At 56.6% G+C, this 21876-nt stretch overlaps 1 protein-coding gene and 1 long non-coding RNA gene across 2 annotated transcripts; one reads left to right on the forward strand and one right to left on the reverse strand.

Moving 5' to 3' along the window:
- Window positions 1-215: 215 nt before the first annotated feature.
- Window positions 216-2588, reverse strand: LOC144719669 (uncharacterized). The gene is made up of 2 exons (XR_013585644.1): window positions 2348-2588; window positions 216-1450 (listed from the first exon to the last, which is right to left on the reverse strand). It is a non-coding gene; the product is annotated as an uncharacterized LOC144719669 (long non-coding RNA).
- A 1024-nt stretch (window positions 2589-3612) lies between these two features.
- Window positions 3613-21538, forward strand: LOC144719324 (NADPH--cytochrome P450 reductase-like). Its single transcript, XM_078595165.1, has 16 exons — window positions 3613-4088; window positions 6393-6631; window positions 8668-8716; window positions 9600-9728; window positions 10666-10815; window positions 11526-11650; window positions 11780-11869; window positions 13378-13476; window positions 14602-14718; window positions 15214-15332; window positions 17279-17460; window positions 17776-17925; window positions 18039-18306; window positions 18456-18601; window positions 19107-19189; window positions 20061-21538. Exons 2-16 carry the CDS (start codon window positions 6438-6440, stop codon window positions 20203-20205), a joined length of 2046 nt encoding a protein of 681 aa, XP_078451291.1. The 5' UTR covers window positions 3613-4088; window positions 6393-6437; the 3' UTR covers window positions 20206-21538.
- The last annotated feature ends 338 nt before the right edge of the window (window positions 21539-21876 follow it).

Consider the following 21876-nt stretch of genomic DNA (forward strand, 5'->3'; position numbering starts at 1 on the left):
TATTAACTTACTTCTTGTTCGCCGCGTAGACAAGTCGATACCATGAATGTTTTACCACCCCCGTGGCTCGCATTGCTGCTGCTGTTAATTTGTGTTAACTTTACGCAAGGATCTGGAGACCCCCGGCATAACGTGTCTGGTACACGGGGTAACGAGATAAACCAAAAACCTACACACGCACACTGTGTAATCGATATTGGCCAAAAACACCCCGATGCTGAAACATTACCTGCAATTTATTCAGTTGGGATCACACACCAGCAACATCACCACCCGTGCACACTCTCCATCCCCCCGGGCCCCCACTTACTGAGAAAAACTTGGCAGGACCCTCCTTAAAGAGCCTTGAGCCGTGTGTGTCCGTGTAGAATGTAGAGATCTGTAGCAATTGGTGAATTAAAAACGAAACGAAAGAAGTTTATTTAGCAGGTAAAGCCGACTAAGCGGGCTGATATCATCAAGTGGCTGATATCATCACCATCATCATCACACGCCGGAATTTATGGCAGCAGTAGCCACGTAATTTGAAGGCGTGTTGTTTCCAAACGTGCAGGAAGGGGGCAAAACCGGAGGAACCCGGAGGGCAATCCACGCGATTACCACGGAGAGAGAAAGAACACGCTAACTCCAAATATACAACAGGAATCGTCGGGGTCCGGGATCGAACCCACGGCCTCCTGCGTACCAGGCGAGAGAGATAGCCTCTCCACGCCACCCTGTGTGTTCAATGAAAATCATTGCTCAACGCCGGCTTGAATCTATCACCGGTGCGTGGTGGTGCGTGGCGGTGACGCGCGTCTGTGCGCCAGCGCTTACGATGTGAGGTGTCGGTGGATCACGTCGAGATTCGTCAAACTGGCGATCCCGCCGAGCTGCGAGGCGGTGGCCAGGAGATGGTGGTAGACCACGTGTGTTCGTGAACCCGTCTGTATGCACCTGTGACGTGTGATCACCTCGCAGGCTGGATGGGTTTTCGCCGAATATACCGGTTTGTTGCCACACACAACACGCCCTCCGGAGAAAGAGTTGTTGACATCAATGAGATCACTGTCATTATTATGAATTCCACGAGCAGCTGCGCTGTGACGAGATGTATTCAGGCACGCGGTGTGCCGACCCATGATCATGATGGTGTCACGGCACGTCGCTATTGGGGATGATGGACGGTGGTCAAGAGTAATAACGGAGTGGCAGCCAAAGAAAGGAACGCATCTCAGAGGACCTCCGCACAAAGGAGATGGAGCGATGGGATTCGTTAATTTCCGGTGCAGGTTCCGAGTGGGGTTGTTGCATCACAGGAGCGTGAGAGGTGGCGGCGCCGGCGTCTTGGGGAGGGAGGCGTTCATCCAGCAGCGGATTGATCATGTCCTGTTGACGTTGATGGCTCCACGGTGTGCGCGTTGCCTCTCGCCGCGCGTCTCTCGCGCCCCCTCGCGGACACCGCTCGCTCCTGCGATACAAAGCAGCTGAGCAATGCGACAGCCAGCATCTTTCTAAAGTAAATCGATCACACATTTTTATTTTACCAGGTAAGGCCCACTGAGCTACGTAGCTGCTTTTCAGAAACCACCTGGCCACAAATGATAGCTCAACAAAGTGGCCCATCATTTGGACATTCAGAGCACCAAATTAACCTAAACAATCTTAATGCGTGTTTCTAAATGCGGAGGGGGAAAAAATCGGAGGGCCCGGAGAAAAAAATCCACGCGAGCACTGGGAGAGAGACACAGCAAACTCCAAATATACAGCAGGCGTCAGGGTTGGGATCGAACCCACGACCTCCTCCATCCCAGGCGAGGGAGATAACATCTCGCAGCAGCGCATACGTTTAAGAGGGGGGGAGGGGGGGGACAAAAATCGGCCAAAATCGCGTGACGTCATTTATGGACGGCCCCTAATCTCATATCAAGTCTACCGAGGCCATACAGACGACTTGACCACTGTAAACAAACTCGGCGTTGCTCTCCATCTCACAGACACACACGTGGGCGGTGACGCGGCTCGCTTTGTTATCGAGCTTCACGGCTCGAATCAAGCGTCCGCCCTGATTAATGATGCCAGTGTTATTAATTCACCATCAGAGCACACGAACGTCTGATTCGCAGTGGACGTTAAAGATACGCTGATCTCATTCGAAACGAGAAGGCAACTGACGGTGGTCATGGGCCAAATTTGCCAAAATGACACCGTCAATTACATCAATTGGGATTTTACACGACCAACCATCGCGCCTCCCATCCGACTGCGAAAACTTGGCAGGACCCAGGCTTTCGTGGGTGAGCAAGCATAGTACCAACCACAACATCATGACGACATACACATGGCTCACACGATCTTCTCGAGTTACCTGCCCGGGGGGAAGCGAGGCTCTTGGTTCAGGAACTTCATGAATTCTCGCCCTGTCTTCGTCTCCGTGATTGCGCAACTTTGGGTGATGTAACTTTACGAGTGACGGCCAGGATGCGAGTGTGGAAGCGTCGCGGTTGTCACCGATCCAACAGCGGCGCCCCATCCAGTGGATTTGAATAATCCTGATTGTGCGGTCGAGGCAAATCACCAGAAGGTTCAGCCAGGTCCCGAGTTTTTGCCTGTTTCAACAAATGCCGCTGTAAGACACGTGGCCCCACGCTAGCCCCCGCATTGGGCTGGAGGCTTTAAAAGAGTACAGTGCACATATGTAATATATTACATGGCGATATGGTTCCAAGGTCTGTGGCGTTTAATATAGCCTCGCCTTGCGTTGGATCACGGTCAGAGATCAATCATGAGAATCCACATCCCCGTGCAATGAGTTGCGCAAAAACGGGCAACTCCCTGTCAGCTCTCTCTGTCTCTCTGTGTGTCCCTCCGTCTCCCTGTGTCCAGTCCCGTGCTCGGTCCTACTCCCACCTTGCACCCCTCCACTGGAAACACATTGTCCTGCGGAGGGAGTTGGTAGGAACGTTGGGTTGCTCGGTCAATGGCCAGGGTTAACGGCGGCCTGGTGTATTCCGCAAATATGCCCGACTGTGAGGGCGGGCACAAGCCGGCGTGAGTAGGTTAAACGTTGAGTTTTATAAGGGCACCACGGGGTGACCAGCCCCTCCCCACCCAGCCCCACCCCTCCCCCACCCAGCCCCACCCCTCCCCCACCCAGCCCCTCCACACCCAGCCCCTCCCCACCCAGCCCCTCCCCTCCCACCCCCCACCCAGCCCCACCTAGCCCCACCCTCCCCACCCAGCCCCTCCCCACCCTCCCCACCCAGCCCCTCTCCACCCTCCCTTCCCCACCCTCCCTTCCCCACCCAGCCCCTCCCCACCCTCCCACCCAGCCCCTCCCCACCCTCCCTTCCCCACCGAGCCCCTTCCCATCAGACGGCTGCCGACTCCGTCGCCGAGGCCGCGCCCTCGTCTCTCGTGGCCACTGCGCGAGGCATTTAAAGGCGGCAGCGTCACGCGGAGTCCCTCCCCCTCCTCCTCCACCCCCACCAATCAGCGCTTTGCCTCCTCCCCCTCTATCACCACCACCAATCAGCGCTTTGCCTCCTCCCCCTCTATCACCACCACCAATCAGCGCTTTGCCTCCTCCCCCTCTATCACCACCAATCAGCGCGTTGCCTCCTCCACCTCCTCCACGCCCCACCACCCCCCTTGGTCACGTAGCCGGCCGCCTTCTTCCGTTCACGACGGCCCCGGGGCACCATCGGCGGCGGCAGTGGCAGCCTCTTCTCTCGAGAACAAAGACGAACACAGACGGAGGAGAGAGACAGAGAGATAAGAAGACGACGACGACGAGTATAGCACGAGAGAGAGAGAGAGAGCAAAGGGGACGACGGCGTCAGCCCGCTCCGGAAACATTCCATTCACGTCGCTGGAAGTGACATCGGCGGGGAGCCGGGCCGGAAGCCGCGTGGAGTCTCAAGCCCGCGTCCACCAACACCGAGGCGGTACCGTCCACCCGCTGTGGTCCACCAGCCGTAGTCCACCAGCCTTGCCCGTTCAGCGGCCTGGTCCACCACCGCCACCAACATCAACAAACAACAACAACTCCCCTCAGTTCTAATAGGCCGGGGCGAGCAACGCGACTCTGCTTCTCCGCCTTCCACAAGGTGAGTGAGTTCCCCTCGTCTCGTGCCGCCCTCGTCTGTCCCGTCTGGTTCGCCCCGAGAAGACCTCTTTGACGGTCGGGGTCAAGTCGGGGTCAAGTGAGGGTCGCGTGCGGCCGGGTCATCATGCCAGCGGCGGTCGTGAAGATGTCGTGGGGCGCTGTGGTCGGGGGGGGCCCGATTGGTGAACTCGCAGCGTTGTGCAACAGCAGCGGGTGGCGAACTATGACCCGCACCTGATGATGATGATGATTATAATCATGATGATGATTATAATCATCATCATGATTATGATGATGATTATAATGATGATTATAATCATCATCTTTCTGGCGGGTCACCGGCGTTGATCGCCTCGAGCTTAGCCCCCGACTCTGCTGCTGCTGATGATGCTGCTGCTGCTGATGATGCTGCTGCTGCTGCTGCTGATGATGATGATGCTGCTGCTGATGAGGCGGCGAAGGTCGAAACCCAGGCCACACTTGTGCTCGCTTCTCCGTCGGTACAGAGCGAGACGAGCAGCAGGAGAAGCCGCGTGTTGGGTCAACCATCTCTCTCCTCGTGTAACGTTCACCTTGTACGTTTACGATGCCTGAAGGAGACCCAACACAGTTGTGCTCGTCTGTTATTGATGAGGGAGGTGACCCCCCCACTGCTCCGTTCGACCCCCGGACCCCCCCGCGAGGGGATAAGGGAGACGTCGGCGGTGCCGTGAGCGGGGACCCCCTGGGGCCGGGAGGCGCTACCCCGGGGTGGCTCCTGCCACTGTGGTGGTGGTGGGGTTGTTGTTGTTGTTGAGAGATGGTCTACCCCGGGGTGGCTCCTGCAACTGTGGTGGTGGTGGTGGGGTTGTTGTTGTTTAGCTACGGGGAGGAGGGAGAAGACGGAGAACAGGAGGAGAGGGAAGAGAACACGGCACGCCGAGAGGCGCCCCGGATCGGGCATAGAACCCGGGTCCCGTGTGCAGCGAGGCACGGTGGTTGGTGCCAGACATCGGGGCAGCTGCCCCGGTCACGAAGAGAGAGGGAGGGGGGGGGGGTTATATGGGAAGTGCAGCGGCAGGATTGTGTTCATTGAAATGGGGAGCGCAACTGCCCTACGAACCCAGCAAACCCGAGTTCGATTCACGCTCACGACCAACATCGGTGACGAATATCTGACCCGAACCTGGCGAGGTGTGTGGACATCAGCACGGGGGAGACAAAGGCGGTCCGGCGTGGTCCTGGCCACCCACCCCATCGTACGCCATGCCGGCCTTCATAGGTGCTACTCGCTAACAGCAGTTGGCCAAACAGTCTGTTGCAGGCTACACAGGGAGGGGGGGGGTATTTGTAAGTGCAGCAGGTTGAAAGTGCAGCGGGACATTGAGAGGTGCAACAGGAGAGAATGGCCGTGTGGGCGCAGCGGGATATTGCGAAGTTGGCAGCAGGCGCCTTGTGTCACGTGGGGTGGACACCGCTGGAGGTGGTGGGACGTGCAGCAGGAGGCTGCGGTGGCGAAGCTGGTGGTGGTCGTGACGCCGCAGCAGCCTGCGTTGGTAGTTCATGGCAAGTGCAGCAGGAGACTTGGTTGTGCAGCAGGACGTGTCGAGACGGGCAGCAGTGGAGTGCCGTGGTGGCGGGGGGGGGGTGACCCAGTGACGGTGGTCACAGCCGACAGTCGATAAGGGAAGCCGCCTTGTGATGACCCAAGCACGTCCCACACCCTCGATGTTTCTCCAAATCTGCCGTGTCATGTAAGCGGCGGAATAAAAACTGAGTCACCATCTGCTGCGCGCGTGACTCTGGCGTAACAGTGTGCAAGAGACCGTGTAACCCGAGCAAACATCCCACACACATGCACCCCGCATCACTATGACATTAACACAACTCTCCGCTGTCACGGGGCTGCCGTCATAGCAATGTGGAAGTGTCCCGATTGGCTCGGGGCCACCACCAGGGACGACTGGTGGTCACAATGCCACTTTGAGCAGTATGTGTGTCTGTAAATTGAACTTCTTTCCCACCGTACGTAGCCAACCCTGCTAATTGGAGGTGCGGGGGGAAGGACAACAAACTTAACACTTTGATTTTTGAACCTCCTTACAGTCATTCGTTCCTGCTCCTAACCTCTGGGACAGCTGCCACCGGGGTCGCCTACACACCCTGGTGTAAAGGACACTCTTCCAAACAGAAACGATGATTATTTTTACCGTAATGTTTGAAATGCCCGAGGAATATGAGTACAGCGCCCTGTACGTGCGGAGAGCACCGGCTGTTAGCGTCTTCTCTGACGCCGTCGCGTTGCGGCGGGGGTCTGTGCCGGCAGGACCTCCACCTCGAGCACCGAATAAGCACCGGCGCAAGCGACGAGATGGAGCCGGAACTCGATGGGCCCGAGGTGGTGGCCGGGGCACCGGAGGCAGCGACGGTGGAGGAGGGCGCCGCCACCATGTTCGGCTCGCTGGACCTCCTGCTGCTGTCGACGATCGTGGGCTTCTTCATCTACTGGTTCTTCTTCCGCCAGCCCAAGGAGGAGGTGCAGGAGCTCAAGAAGCTTCAAATCCCGTACGTCGCCCCCCCCCCCCCCCCCCCACGGTTTGCCGGGGCAGTGGTCGCGAATGGCAAAACTTCATTTCGGTCGCATTGAACAGGATGTGGAATTTTATTTTTGACGTACGCTAAAAAAATTACCGTCCGCCGCCAACGGTGACAATTCATCATTTCTGTTACCCACGGAACCAACTGAGTCGGTTTCTTTCATGGCAGTACACTTTGAATTGGCGACGACTACTCGCACACATTGCCAGACTCGGTGTAAGACGGGAAGCAGTTATGTGAAGATGCTGCCCCCCCCCCAACCATCAAGAATGTCAGGGATGAGAGGGCAGAGAGGCACAGTGTGAGACGCGTGCAATTTGGAACAACCAGGTCGGCTTGGATGGAAACAGCCTGGAACCCAATCGAGTAGCCGACTCGAGGTTTCACAATTACGGGAGTGCGTTACCGTGCTTACGCCAGGAGATTTGTCGTGTCGGATTGCAGGTGCCAAGAGGCTAAAACCTCACGCGATAGGAAGTCGGCACTCGAAAGGGACACAGCGGGCCAGGTTTTAAAACACGGGCTCGCGTTCAAACTCCAGCAAGCCACGGATTGTTTTTCTTTCACGACAGGGTACAGATTGTGCCGTTACCGACGTAGATTAAATTCGGTCCGCTCTGCGTGGCTGCACTTTGACATTGGCGTAGAACGCAGCGAGGCGCCATGGCGATTCGAGGAATGCTCTGTGCCTTTTGTCGCGTGTTTTGGCTTCACGTGATCTGCGTGCCGGTCGCCAGCCCAACGGCGCCCCGGCAAGGCCGGAGTAACCAAATAACTTTCTCGGCGGCAGACGTTCCGTCAGTGTGCGCGTCTGCCCGTAGACCCGGCACAACCCGGCGACGGGGAGTTATTACGCAAGTCGGGGCAGCACGTGCGCACTCAAGGGCAGCTCGTGGCTTAGGGAGGGGGCAAAGTTCACGGGGAGCAAACTATTGTGAACGTCGTCCCGAGTTCACGTACGCCCCTGTCTCCTGCAGTCACGTAGGCGCAGGCACGCGCGATCGTCATTTCTGGGCCTTTTTTTTCAGTTGTTTTGGCAGAAAGCCGAGGACAGCGTTGGAACGTTCGAGTTGGATGAGAATACACACTGGGTTTCTGTCTCCCCACCCTCCCCCATTCATGTCCAATCATCCTATCGGTGTCAGGTCACCGATAGCATGAAGTGACTTCAATTCGGAAATTCTCGCAGACAGCAGTGTACCACCTTGTATCAGAGAACATGCCCGGAAGATGATGTCATAGAACTACTCTTGAAATCGACTTCAGTAGCTGTCTGCATCTGCACGAGGACGACTTCGTGAATATGCCCTGCTGAGAGTGTTGCGTCAGTCAAAACCAGCATTGTTAATTCTTACATGTGAGCTGCATTAAGTGAAACACTCAATTTAAATGTGACGAGTCATTTTAGTGTGACTGACCCAACGTGGTGAAGTATGGTCAAACAACCCCTGTGACGCCAAAATGTGTGATCGCAAGCTTCCGCCACGTCTGCCTACAACAAAATAATAATGCTGAATGTGCGGGCGATCACATCGGAGTTCAGCAGACCGAGAAGGCTTGAGCCTGGCCAGTGAGTGAGAATGGGGGAGAGCTGCCCGGGGAATACCAGGTGTTGTAGGCTCGCGCTGCGTGCCAGCCGAGCGTATGGCAGCGTTTATCAATGAATCTATCTGTGCGTAGCTTCGAGCGTCACCCCCTAGCATAACGGGCGGTGGGTTTTCTCCGGGCTCTCCGCTTCCCTGTGGGCACGAAACCAAAACCCTCACTGGTGAGGTTGGCACGATGTGAGGCGTAGGAGGAGGGGGGGTGCCCTTCATCCACTGACAAGGGGAGAAAAATCTCAAACGGCAGGGAAGGGCCAGCGCGCACGTTCGTGGTTGCGACGAAACGTGCTGCCGTGCTTGTGGCGGCGTGGCGTGCGGGTTTGTTTGCTCGGCCCCACGTCTTCACGTCTCCACGTCTCCACGTCTCCACGCTTGGACTCTTGTGTTCTGTGGCCGCAGGACCACGGCGCCCAGGGAGACGAGCTTCTTCAACAAGATGGTGAAAACGGTGAGGGGACCACTCCTCCGGCAACATTTGCTTCAGCTTGACGAGCGCCGACGATGCAGCGCATTCCTCACGTTATCGGTTTTTCCCCTCCCACGGCTATCTCGATTGCACAAGCAGCGTTGCGTCGGCGCGAGAGATTCCATTCCGTGCTCTTACCAGCGGGCAATGCGGTGCTTCGTGTTGGAGAAGCGGAAGCGGATATCACAGAGCTACCGCCGAGGTTCCTTCTATAGTGAACTTGCCCGCACGGTAGAGGGCTGTACTTTGTCCCCCGTTCTGGCATATTAGATTTTGGTTTGTCGCACGGCAGTCGGACTGATTTTTTAATAATCACAGGTGGGGAAAAAAAAATCCCCAAATTGAGTGCAGAACCTGAGTTTTTCCCAGTCTATGTTGTCCAGGCTGAAACCATCAACGTCTCTACAATTCTAAAACCTTGTTTAGTCACTGCCAGTTGATACCTGGGTTGAAGCCCAGGCTCTCGATGGTGGCAGCTCAGCGCTCTGACCTTTGACCCACCCGGGCCCGCCCCTGCGATGAGGCCATCGAATGTAACCGTACGATCCAAACCTTGGCAAACTTCTCTAAACTTCAACATCGACGAAATGAACTTGGCGAAACAGACGTAAGGCACGGGAAAACAAGATTGGCGCTACATAGGGGGTGGGGTTGGGGGGAAGATCTTACACCACACACAGGAAAATCCGTCGCAATCTGCGGCGCTTAGAACACGTAGACGTTGGGGGGGGGTCACATGAAAGAGTCTCTCCCCTCCGATAACGCCGTGCGGGACGGCGCACAGTGGCAGCGCTCACAGCGAACGCCCCCTCACTATCTCCGCCACCGTCCTTCCTCCCCCCCGCCGCCGCCACCCCCCTTCCAGGGCCGCAACGTGGTGGTGTTCTACGGCTCGCAGACAGGCACGGCAGAGGAGTTCGCCGGACGCCTTGCCAAGGACGCCCAGCGCTATGGCATGAAGGGCATGCCCGCCGACCCTGAGGAGTTTGACTTGGTGAGTCTTCGCGGGCACGCGGCGTACGCCGTCGGATAAAAGCCTCCGCTGGTGGCGGGCAGGTGGGGGTGGGTTGCGTTTGACCCTTGCCGTGCCACGCTGTTCTGTGCGGGTCGGGGGTCGGTGAAGTGGGGGGGGGGGGGGTGCCCAGCAATAACCGCCGGGTGCGGTTGTTGTTCGCCGGCTGCAACCGGGAATGGAACCCGGGTCGCTGGGTTCATAGCGCAGCGAGGTAAACGCCGCACCAGTACGCACTTTTAAACACTCAAGAGTCGCAAAGTGATTACCGCCGTCATCGCTAGATTATCCTATTTTAATTGCTGAGGAATGATCTCCCTTACAAAGCTGACACATTAACGTGGGTTTCGTATTACGAAACCCACGTTAATGTGGCTATAAACGCGTGATTGTTTTTGACTTGGCGTCGCGTGGGGATGGAGGTGTAGGATGCATCGTGTGTTTTGTTTCTCGGAGCGATCGAAGTCCCGAGCGCGGAGCCGCGAAGCGTTGGACCCGGCGTGCGCGTGGGAGGTGCCGTGGAGCGACGATTCCACATTCCCTTTGGCCTTCCCCTTTTTCCCCGCGAGCAAAACAACCGAGAGTTCACTGTGGTTGTTTTGTTATCAGTTTACCACGTTGTAGGCTTTCGCGACCAATATCATCCATGACACAGGTCTTTTGGGTCAGATCGCATAAATACATAAAAGTGACGTTCAACCTGTTTTGTTTTCGTTATTATTTTGGCGATTCTGCATTGGCAGCGGTAACACTGTGCGTGGTCTTAAAGGGAAGAAATAAATAGGTGACATTTCAGGCATAACTATGAAGAAGGGCCATTGCCCGAAACGTCACCTTTTATACGTGTGGAGTTTCGTCGTTATTTGTTTTAAGTCGAAAGCATTCGCGGACGGTTTAACCGGAGCGTCTCGTTGTGCAGTCGGAGCTGCCCCAGCTGACGAAGATCGAGAACTCGCTGGCGGTCTTCTGCATGGCCACGTACGGCGAGGGCGACCCGACGGACAACGCGCAGGAGTTCTACGACCTCTTGCAGGAGGGCTCGCTCGAACTCGCCGGGGTCAAGTACGCGGTGAGTGCCGTCGCTCCCGAGCGGGGGCATGACGACGCTCGACTCTCCAGCGCCGTGCTCGCCCCCCCCCCCCCACGCTCGGGGCTCGCAACGTCGCAAGCTTCCACCACGTTTGCTTCCAGCAAAATCGTTGCATGAACGTGTGGGCGGGCGGGCGGTCGCGTCGGAGTTCAGCGCACCGAGCTGGGTTGAGCCTGGTCAGTGAGCGTTAATGGGGGGGAGTTGCCCTGGGGAGTGCCAGATGTTGGAGTCTCGCACTGCGATCCAGCCGAGCGTATGGCTGTGTAGATTCGTGAATCTATCCGCACGTAGCCTTGAGTGCCGGCCGTCATATAACGCGTGGGGTGGGTGATCTCGGGGTTCTTCGGTTTCCTATCCACACGAAGCATTCCCAATGCAATATCCCCCTGATAAAGAGTCTTGGGACTCGGGCTATTACTTCGCCAGGCAAGCCCGAGTCTCACAAGTTCTCTTTTGGAGGCTCTTACATTGCGATGCTTCACTTCTCCTTTCCTCACATCTCCTACACCTTTAAGTGCTGTTTGTTGCTGGCCGTTCAGGCGTTCGGGCCTACGCTCAGCCGTGACAAAGCAAAAAAAACGCAGGCAAGCCGATCGCTTTTGTTTGCCCTTCAGTAGCATGCCGGGGTCGCTTAAAGGTCGCGCGGTGGTAAACATCTACGTGGTGGCGATGGCGTTGCGCGCGTGCAGGTGTTCGGTCTGGGCAACAAGACGTACGAACACTTCAACGCCATGGGCAAGTACCTGGACAAGCGGCTGGAGGAGCTGGGGGCCGAGAGAATCTTCGAGCTGGGCTCCGGGGACGACGACGCCAAGTACGGCCAACGCCGCCACGCTCGCGCAAAACACGCTCGCGCGACCCGAGCCCCCCGCCACCCACACGTGCCTACGCCTCCGTTCACCGTCGCTGTGTCCTTTCCCCCTTCCCTCCCCCCCCACCGCAGCCTGGAGGAGGACTTCATCACGTGGAAGGAGCGCTTCTGGCCGGCCGTGTGCGAGTATTTCGGGGTGGAGCCGACGGGAGACGACGCCAGGTGAGAGCCAAACGAGAGCGGCGTCATCTCCGTCTCGGGCCTGAACGGTGCCCGTGGGGTCCCGTTCCGGTCTCTAATTACTTACTCTAATTACTCCGATGGGCCCGAGGGGAAACCGCTGTGGTCTGCGCGCCTTTAACCGGAGGAAGAGGAGGAACGGCAAAACGACACGAACTCTCTCCCTGTGCTGAAGCCCTCTCGTCGTGGCTAGCCGCAGGGCCTCGACATTGGCATCGAGCTCCTGAACCTCGGCGCTGCCGCTGTCATTCGCAAGACGAGCGTTACTTCTGCTGTCGCAGAGCGGTTTTGTCAGTCATGCGATTCGTATTTTCAAACATTGGCCGGCACAGTAAGTCTGTAAATCACGTAACCAGGGCAACACTGCGGTCAGCCGAGCGGCGAAAACGCACGGAACAGTGATGGTGGGTGCAGCGCGGCCCTTGTACTACTCGCGCTTTCCACGAACCTCCTCGCCGGGGGATCTCACCGCGCGGACCAAGCGCCCGCTCCGACTTGAACCATGGTACCGGTGCCCTCTCCATCGCCTCCCAGAGGCCGGGTCCAGGTCTCTTTATATCCTCACCGGCTCCTCGGAACGGGTCACCCACCACCTGTGCCACTTTGCTCGCTAAATCAAACGCAAATTGGCACGCGCCAGTGCAACTCGATTGTTACCAGATTATCGCGCGAGGCTTGCTGAGCCTGCAAGTCAGGTGCGTGTGGTACTGAGCTCATTATTCAATGATCCACGCTTCAAACCATGGACGTGTAGCACGCACAGGTGTTCACAATAAGGACGCTATTGTCTTGTCAGGCTAAAGAGATTTAAGGGTCTTGTCAAATACTTGTTTTGTGTTGGCACAGAAACACATTTCTTACTTGTGGCGTTCGCAAGACCTGGGGGGGTGAATCACATTCGTAACTCTGTGATTCGTAACTGGAACTTCCATCGTTAATTAACAAAATGTCGCGGCTGTAATTGTATATTTTACCTTTTAAACTATTTTTTACGCCGCGAGACCAGGTATACATTCAGGTTGCTCGCAGTGCGATTCTTCATATTAGAGAACGCCCCATGGAAGTGGGTATCACAGACCTTCCTCTGAGATCCGTTCGTCAAGTGAAATCTGGTCCACACAGTCGAGGGCAGCGCTGTCGCATGAAGGTTAACCCGATATTTTAATTCGCAGAGCTGGAATTCAATCAGTGGTCAGTGACCAGGTTGAGAGACCCTCAACTCGGTACATTTGAGGTCCCAGCTTAATCACAGGCGGCTGCACGCCGGATCGGAACCCAGGATCCCGGCAGTGCCTGCTCCGCCCTTTGACCTCTGAGCCACACTTGGCTGCCAAATTGCTGGTTGCAATTACGGTCGACCTCTGAGCTGGCGGTTTGGCCAGGTGTGATGCGAGCGCGTCCGGGTGTGTTCCTCCGCGTTGTGTCACCACGGCCCAGCTCGACGCGTTTGCTTGACGCGTGTGCCGTTGCCCTCGTCCTGTCGTTCCCAGCATCCGGCAGTACGAGTTGGTGATTGACGCCGACGTGAACAGCAACAAGGTGTTCGCCGGGGAGATGAGCCGCCTCAAGTCCTACGAGACCCAGAAGCCGTGCGTAACCCTCTTAGTGATTCTTTTTTTGACTCGCGTAGGTGCGGAGCACAGGGCCCAAAACGCCAAGTGCCCGGCAACAAACAGCACCGTCGTCGAAGTTGTAAATAGAGTAGAGCGTAACGCGTTTCCTGAATGGAGTCAGGGTTGTTGTTGTAAGAGGTCGGGGGCGAAGAGACTCGTCTCTTGTTGGAGATTGTGGGAGAGGGAATTCCGCAGTGGAGCAGTGTGAGGGAAGAAGGAAAAAGTGAGGCGACCTGCAGTGTGGTGGGTGGGTGGGTGAGTGGGCGAGTGGGTGGGCGGGTGGGCGAGTGGGTGGGTGGTTGAACAGTGTGGATGAGACAAATCGGTCAGTCTGGTGGGCAGCAGAATCTTCAGCATGGGTGGAGGAATCGATGAGTTAGAAAAGTCAGATGAGAGGCACCCTCGGTCATCACGTGATCTAAGGCTGACGAGCCTGCAGTAGCCAACCGATTCCACACGGACACGCACTGGGAGAGGCGTCGTTACTGATGAGTGCTCTACCAGCCTCCAATCCCCACACAGTGACCAGCAGCGCGTCCCGTCAATGGATCCACGTGTCGTTATATTGGGACGCACGCACAGTGGGCAGCAGTGGCGCAGTTGTTAGCTCGCTGTGCTCACAAACCCGGTTAGCCGCGTTCGATTCACGGCCCTGGCAAGCATCGGTGACGAATACCTGAACCGGTCCTGCGCCTCCCCGAGGTCAACTCGGCATCAAATTAGTACCTGGTGCAATGTGTAAACATCATTACTGAGAGACAAAGGTGGTGCTGGCCGCGCCAGCCCCTCTCATGCCCCGTACTTTCCGTAATCGGTGCTCGCTGACAACACAACTGTGATTCTAGTCAACAACTCGACAACTCAACAACTCGACACATTCACCAACATTGTGGCCCTGAAAGGACAAACGAAGTCATTTGGGTGACGTTCTGGTCAGTGGCTCCTTGTCCATGGCAGAGAGAATCTCTGCTATTGCCTGCTTTGAGAGCACTTGTCGCAACAGACTTTTGTAGGCTACACGGGGTTGGTTGTGGTTGTGCGGCCGTGGTTTGTGACGTCGCGATGAAGCCGCGCCGCGTCGCCTCCACCCCCCCCCCCCAGGCCGTTTGATGCCAAGAACCCGTACCTGTCGCCCGTCACCGTGAACCGGAAAACCAACCGCGGCAACGATCGCCACTTCATGCACCTGGAGCTCGACATCTCGGGATCGAAGATGCGGTGAGTGCGGCGGTGGTGGTGGTGGTGGTGGCGGCTCTCGTGTGGTGTCGTGTGGTGTCGACCACGATATCCTCATTATTTATATTCATTTTTAAAAGTCGATTTAACCCACATTGTGCTATCGGCGTGATGTCACAAAGCCAAGGATCCAATGGGATCTCTCGCAGAGCGGTAAGAACGGCCCACATAAGCGGATGTCACAGAGCTACCTCTGAGATCACTTGCAGTGCCCTCTGGTCCACACAGTCGGTGGCAGCACTTCCCTTACCCATCCTGACCTCTAACCTACCCAGCCTGACCTCTAATGTCTGAGCTACCCGGTCACCTCTTACTCTCTTGACCTTAAGGCCATCATCCTGCAGTGGATTGACTAACAGGGCCGCGCAGACACGAACATCATCATCATCGTCGTCGTCATTATTATTAACACCTCCTCCTCCTGCTGCTGCGCGTCCTTGTGCGCCGTCTCCGCTGCGCCGTGGCCCCCGTGATCAGCTACGAGGCGGGCGACCACGTGGCCGTGTTCCCCACCAACGACAGCGCCCTCGTCGAGGAGCTGGCGCGTCTCCTTGGCGCCGACCTCGACACCGTTTTTTCGCTCAACAACCTTGACGGTATTCGGGGAGGGGGGGAAGGGGGTTGAAGATGAGAGGGATGTTGGCTCTGCGTGTGTGTGTGCGTGTACGTTTATCCGGCTCTGTTTTTTTTTACTTCAATGCCCGCTTGCCGCTGTTTTGACGACGTGGGTCAGAAACTTGGACGTGAATGAAGAAGGGGGGGCGGTTGTGCCCTTATCGATCGCGGTCGGGGGAGAAGGAGTGGCACGTTGGCCGTGCGTAAGAATTGGCGGCTGTGTTTCCTTCAGACGTTGCGATATGCGGAGATTAAAAAGAACGTAGAACAAAAACTACCAAATGCGCCAAGATCCAAGCAGAGATTTGCATGTACGCCGCGACTCAGAAAGGCGAACACGTTAATGAGGTTAAAAGACATCGTGAAAAAAACGTCAGTGGGATCGGGCAAGACGCGTCGCTGCGAGGCCAATGGTCGTGGATAATAACGGAGCAGGCAGCCAAGGGAGGGAACGCGACCCAAGAGGATGTCCATTGGGGGAGATGGAGCGACGAAATTGGCTCGTGCGTTGGCGCTGGGTGGATTGTCACATCGTGCGGGATCCTGGGCGGTGGAGACTGTTTGGATTGACCATGGCGCGTGATGGCGATGGACGAGTGCCGTTTGAACCACTCGCTCGGCGCCGGTGCCTCGCTCGCTCGCGTTGCGCAACCAGCGCGTGACCTTCCCGCGCTCGCCGCGGAACAAAGCGACTCGAGGTCGTTTGCCGTCGACGTGACCAACGGCGCCCGTTCACATTTAACGGCCGTGCCGAGCGATGCCTTATCTCGTTCCACTGTGAGCGTGGAGGCTGTCTTGCCGCGTGGGCTCCACCCCGTGGCTCCGGTGCGGGTGCGTGCGAGCGCAGGAGAGAGCGAGCGCAGGAGAGAGCGAGCGCAGGAGAGAGCGAGCGCAGGAGAGAGCGAGCGCAGGAGAGAGCGAGCGCAGGAGAGAGCGAGCGCAGGAGAGAGCGAGCGCAGGAGAGAGCGAGCGCAGGAGAGAGCGAGCGCAGGAGAGAGCGAGCGCAGGAGAGAGCGAGCGCAGGAGAGAGCGAGCGCAGGAGAGAGCGAGCGCAGGAGAGAGCGAGCGCAGGAGAGAGCGAGCGCAGGAGAGAGCGAGCGCAGGAGAGAGCGAGCGCAGGAGAGAGCGAGCGCAGGAGAGAGCGAGCGCAGGAGAGAGCGAGCGCAGGAGAGAGCGAGCGCAGGAGAGAGCGAGCGCAGGAGAGAGCGAGCGCAGGAGAGAGCGAGCGCAGGAGAGAGCGAGCGCAGGAGAGAGCGAGCGCAGGAGAGAGCGAGCGCAGGAGAGAGCGAGCGCACGCGTGTGCCCCAATCTCGCCGAGCGTGTGCCGGTAGACTGGCGTAGGCGGCACGCGACTTGGTCGTAGCCGTCGCCGCCGTAGCGAGCGGAGGTGTAGTGGATGCGGTGTGCCGAGGACACTGGACGGCGAACCCCGTAGCGTGACCTTGTTTAAGGGGGAGGGTGGGGGGGTGGCATGCAACGACTGGGGTGGAACACGACACCGTCAATGTTAAACAAACGTTAAGCAAACGTTAAACAAACGTTCAGCTTACCGATGGCGATCTGCTTCTGCCTCTCGTGCATTCTGCTGTGTCCCCGGTGTTTAACGAAGAGGCGAATTGTACTCGGTCCTGCCTCCTACAACGATCGCAGACAGTTTGCACTTCATCACATAATAATAATTATTATTATTTACTTCATAGTCATTGACGTATTTGTCCATGAGAGCCACAACGAGTCGTATGATTCTTTTTCAGGGGGGCCTTGCTGCTGCTACTGCTGCATTGGGTATTCATCACGACGTGATTGTTTATTATTCTTATTCACGTGGGAGGAGGAAAGCGGAGCGCCTCGACGCTCGATTGAGCAGCAGGAAGTCAACGGGATCCCCGCGTGTTCACCCGTTCACCCGTTCCGTCGCTTTTCACAGAGGAGTCGAACAAGAAGCATCCCTTCCCCTGCCCCACCACGTACCGCACGGCCCTGCTGCACTACCTGGACATCACCAACCCGCCGCGCACCAACGTGCTCTACGAGCTGGCGCAGTACGCGTCCGACCCCAAGGAGCAGGAGTTCCTGCGCCGCATGGCCTCCTCCGCCGTCGAGTGCAAGGTGGCTCCTCCTCTGCCTCTCGCCGAGTTCCTGCCGCTCCTCTGATCCCGACCTTTCTCTACGGGTCATCCTTCCTCTTCCTACTCAGATGGAGCCATCCCCCTCCCCTCCCTCCAATTCAACCACTCCTTGAGTGTTACTCCTCTTCTGGGTGAGCCATGTCTAACTCCTCCTCTGATTGCATTCTATCCTAACCACTCTGATAATGAACGAGCCCGTCGCTCGTTCTCTCCCAAATGAACCATCCCCACCCTCTTTCACGTGAACCGCTATCCGCTGCCCACGTGGTGATCGCGTGGCCGTCTCCGTGTGCAGACCCAGTACCAAAGCTGGGTGCTGGACGAGCGGCGACACATCCTGGCCATCCTGCAGGACCTCCCCTCCGTCAAGCCTCCCATCGACCACCTGTGCGAGCTGCTACCGCGACTGCAGGCGCGCTACTACTCCATCGCCTCCTCGGCCAAGGTGAGGGCCCGCACGGCGTCGCCCGGCGCTTGACGCGTTCACACGGTCCGCACGCACACAGCCAGCGCGCGCGCACCGCTCACCTTCGCGTGTCCCGCTCCTCGCCGGCACAGGTTTTCCCCGACAGCATCCACATCTGCGCCGTGCTGGTGGAGTACAAGACTCGCCTGGGGCGCACGAACCGCGGCGTGGCCACCAGCTGGCTGCAGGGGCGCTCCCCCTCGCAGAACGGGCACAAGCCCACGGTGCCCGCGTACGTGCGCAAGTCCCAGTTCCGGCTGCCCTACAAGCCCAGCTCGCCCATCATCATGATCGGGCCCGGCACGGGCCTTGCGCCCTTCCTGGGATTCATCCAGGAGCGCGAGTGGCAGAAGCAGCAAGGTTCGTGGTGCGGGGTCGCACTGTCACCGTTATTTAACCGTGCCGGCCTTCATAGGTGCTCGCTACAATAACGCTTTCCCCAAAAAGTCTTGTCAGGGCTATAAGGGGTGGTGGGTGGTGCTTTGTCTTTGTGTCAACACGCTGCACAGGCAAGGAGGTGGGAGAGACGGTTCTCTACTTCGGCTGCCGTAATCGCAGCACGGACTTCATCTACGAGGAGGAGCTCGAGGCCTTCAAGGAGAGGGGCGTCCTCACGCAGCTCCACGTGGCCTACTCCCGCGACCAGGAGGAAAAGGTTCGAGAAGACTCCGTTCACTCGCCGCCTCGTTCAGAATATTGACTCTCACCCGACATGGCGACGTCACGATGATCGACGACGTTAACAGCGGTCGTTTGCTCAGCACTCCGTGAATCCACTGCTGGATGAACACCTCCCTCCATGCCCGATCTGTGGATTGTTGGGGGTTGGTTGTTTGACCATATTTCACCAAGCTGGTCAGTGCGTGTTGGTGACGAAGGGAGGGTGCCGAAGGCAGGTTCAAACGCCTCTCACCTCAGATGCCAGCCATGTTGGGGAATTGAGCTGCAGTTGCCGGGTTCGTAGCGTGGCGCGGTGACCACTGCGCCTTCGCTCGCCCTAGACGTGTGTACGCCTGATAATGAAATAATGAATCGTGTGAACACAATAAGCGTGTTTCACGACGAGCCCGATACGATGTTAGGAAGCGATGTTTGTTTTGTGAACCCAGTTTTGTTGACCTTCCGTGCCCTTTGCGGCCTGTTGCACGCGTGCCCGTCAGGTGTACGTCCAGCACCTGCTCACAAAGAACAAGGAGAACATCTGGCAGCTTCTGCAAAGCAACGCACACATCTACGTTTGTGGGTACGTCACCCCAAAGACAAATATCTTCCGCGTGGGGAGACTAACAGACTATTGGGGCAAGTGTCACGAGTACGCGGTGCAATCTCTCGGCATCGTCACTGCGGAGACAAAGGCGGTCGGCCGCGATGCCGGCTACCCCACCCCCTCGTGGGACGTGCTGGCCTGAAAGGCACTCGCTAACAGCACTTGCCCCGACAGTGTACGTTACCCCATACGTACACACGATCGAGCACACCACCTCACGCCACAAAAGAAACGTCTGGCCAAGTCGGTCTGAAGTTTTACACACAAATGAGTGCGAATCGATACTCATCCCCTACTCACTGCCCCGAGCTGAGGAAATTCCTGTGGCAGAGTCCAGTTTCGGTCGACCAATTGGCAGGAATTCAGCGATTCAGATTTATATTTACTTGTATTGCATCCATTAAAGAGTGCATATTCATGTTAAACAGAAGAAGAAAAGAAAATGATTTGCTAATGTTACATCGGTAGCAACTTATTGAAGGGGTCGATGTGACCACAAGCAATTACGTTTATATGGCCTAGGTTATCACGAGTGTGCAATATTCGTGCATTGTGAGCTCTGTTACACAATCATAGATTACCGACAGAACTGGTTGTGTGTCGATGGAGCATCTCGATCGTGCGGCAGCGATCGTAGCGAGTTCCAGTTTGATGGAACCGCCGACGGCAAAGCTGCGAGCTCCAAATGTCGCCCGTCCGAGTGCGCGGAACAACCGAGTCTCCGTGAGCCTCCGGGAATCAGAAGCGGCGGAAGTTACAAAAAATGTTTTTTTAAATCAAGTGCATTGACAGTGGAGGCTGAGTCACGGCACGTCTCACCTTTGCCCCCCCCCCCCCCCCCATGCAGAGACGCCAAGAACATGGCGCGGGACGTGCAGGCGGCCATCTCGGAGGTCGTGTCGGAGTGCGGCGGCCTGACGCAGCAGCAGGCCCTGGACTTTGTGAAGAAGCTGCAGACCAAGGGGCGCTACTCGAGCGACGTGTGGAGCTGAGCGCGGCGACGCAGCTCGGGACAAATTCCCACCCCCCCCCCTCCCCCCCCCCCCCCCGTTGAGGCGCGTGGAGCGGCAGAAGGGCGTTTAATTTGGAATTAACGATCGATCATCCAACTAATCTATCTAACCGGGCAGTCCCAATGGGGTTATGCTGTCAAGTTGACGTTTTGACAACTTATTCAATTGCCCAATCGCCATTCGGCACTAAAGGCATTGTGTGGCTCTAATTTTACGTGGTGAGCACTGTCGTTACACGCCGGGTAAAAAGGATGTTTTTTTATCATTTAAAATTTGGACTTTTCAGATTTTTATTGGCTGCAGGTGTTCAGCCCTAATCGTTTTTATTGTTGCTGAAATGCCTACGAAGCTCTCGAAAGCAAAACTTTTTTGAATCCATTCTTAGCAACCGTCACACCCCCCCCGCCCGACCCTGACGGCGAGGAAAGTAAATTGGACGCGGCCGTTCTACGCCGTCCGGCCGGCAGAGGACACGATACGGCGCTCCCCCCCCCACCCCCTGCCAACTCATTCCCACACCCCCTGCCCCCAAACGGCGGCAGCATCAGCCCTCTCACATGACGAGTGCCTTTTTAAAATGGTGTTTAAATTACACGCTCTCGCTCTCCTTTAGAAACGGTGCAATCTGCGTTGTGTGAGCAAAACCCCAATCGCGGAAACCCGCGTCGGCGCAATAGATCCGCGTGGTCGGCCGAACGAACGGGAAAAGCAATGGCCGGGCGAGGTTTGTTTTAAGATGCTGCGCGCGACTCGCAATCGTGGCCAACGGATACGTAGCGCAATCGTTTTCTCTTTTGAAGTCAACCTTTTAGAAGTTCCACGCAACCCGAATAAAAAAATATTTTTTTAACGGAGCGAACGTATTCCACTGGTGGAGTCAACAACGCAAGCAGTGCTACGGCAGAGGTGCGAACCCGTTCACGGTCGTGAGCGGCGGTAGCGTCGACGCCGCCTTTGTGATATTTACAATGCTTGATCATTTGTCAGAGGGAATCCTGTTATAGCTTTGATCTTTCATCAGTAACTGAAATAGCATTTTATACAAAACTGGCAGTGCAATGTGTCGTATGTGTGTCAAGAATGAAGAGTAGCCGTTAAGTTTTAGAGTCTGTAAATGCTGTGCTAAGGTAGGCGTGCGCTAAGATGAAAGGGAGAGCGGCAGCTGCTTATTCTAAGTCAATCTGTCGGCGGTTCTTAATTGTCGTATGCTCCGATCGGCTGTGATTTTATTTTTGGACGGATTTACATGTACACTTTGTTTTAACGTTCCGCAAAAATTATTTTAATGTGAAATAAAGGTCTGTTTAACGAAGCGGCTTCCGCGGGGGTTCCGTGCAACTCGCCCGCGACGCGTCGGCTGCTCGAACCCAAACGACGCGCCGCGAACTTCTGGGCACGTGACCGGAGCACCGTCACGTCAGTCAACCCCCCACAGCGTGCAGCACAAACGCTCGCCCACGTGGTGCCGTCAGCAGATGGCAGAGCAGCGACGCACTCTCGAATCTATCGTATGCCTGGATACCCCGGTTTCATCCCACATGCCAAACATTCACATTTTCGGATCGGCCAAACATCCAAATGTAGGACTCTCCTGAAAAAAATTGAACTGAAGTGAGGCTTTCCTGGGTAAATGAAGGGCATTATATTTAT

The sequence above is a fragment of the Lampetra planeri genome, chromosome 6 (assembly GCF_965212315.1).
Source record: "Lampetra planeri chromosome 6, kcLamPlan1.2.h2, whole genome shotgun sequence".
Lineage (NCBI taxonomy): Eukaryota > Metazoa > Chordata > Hyperoartia > Petromyzontiformes > Petromyzontidae > Lampetra > Lampetra planeri.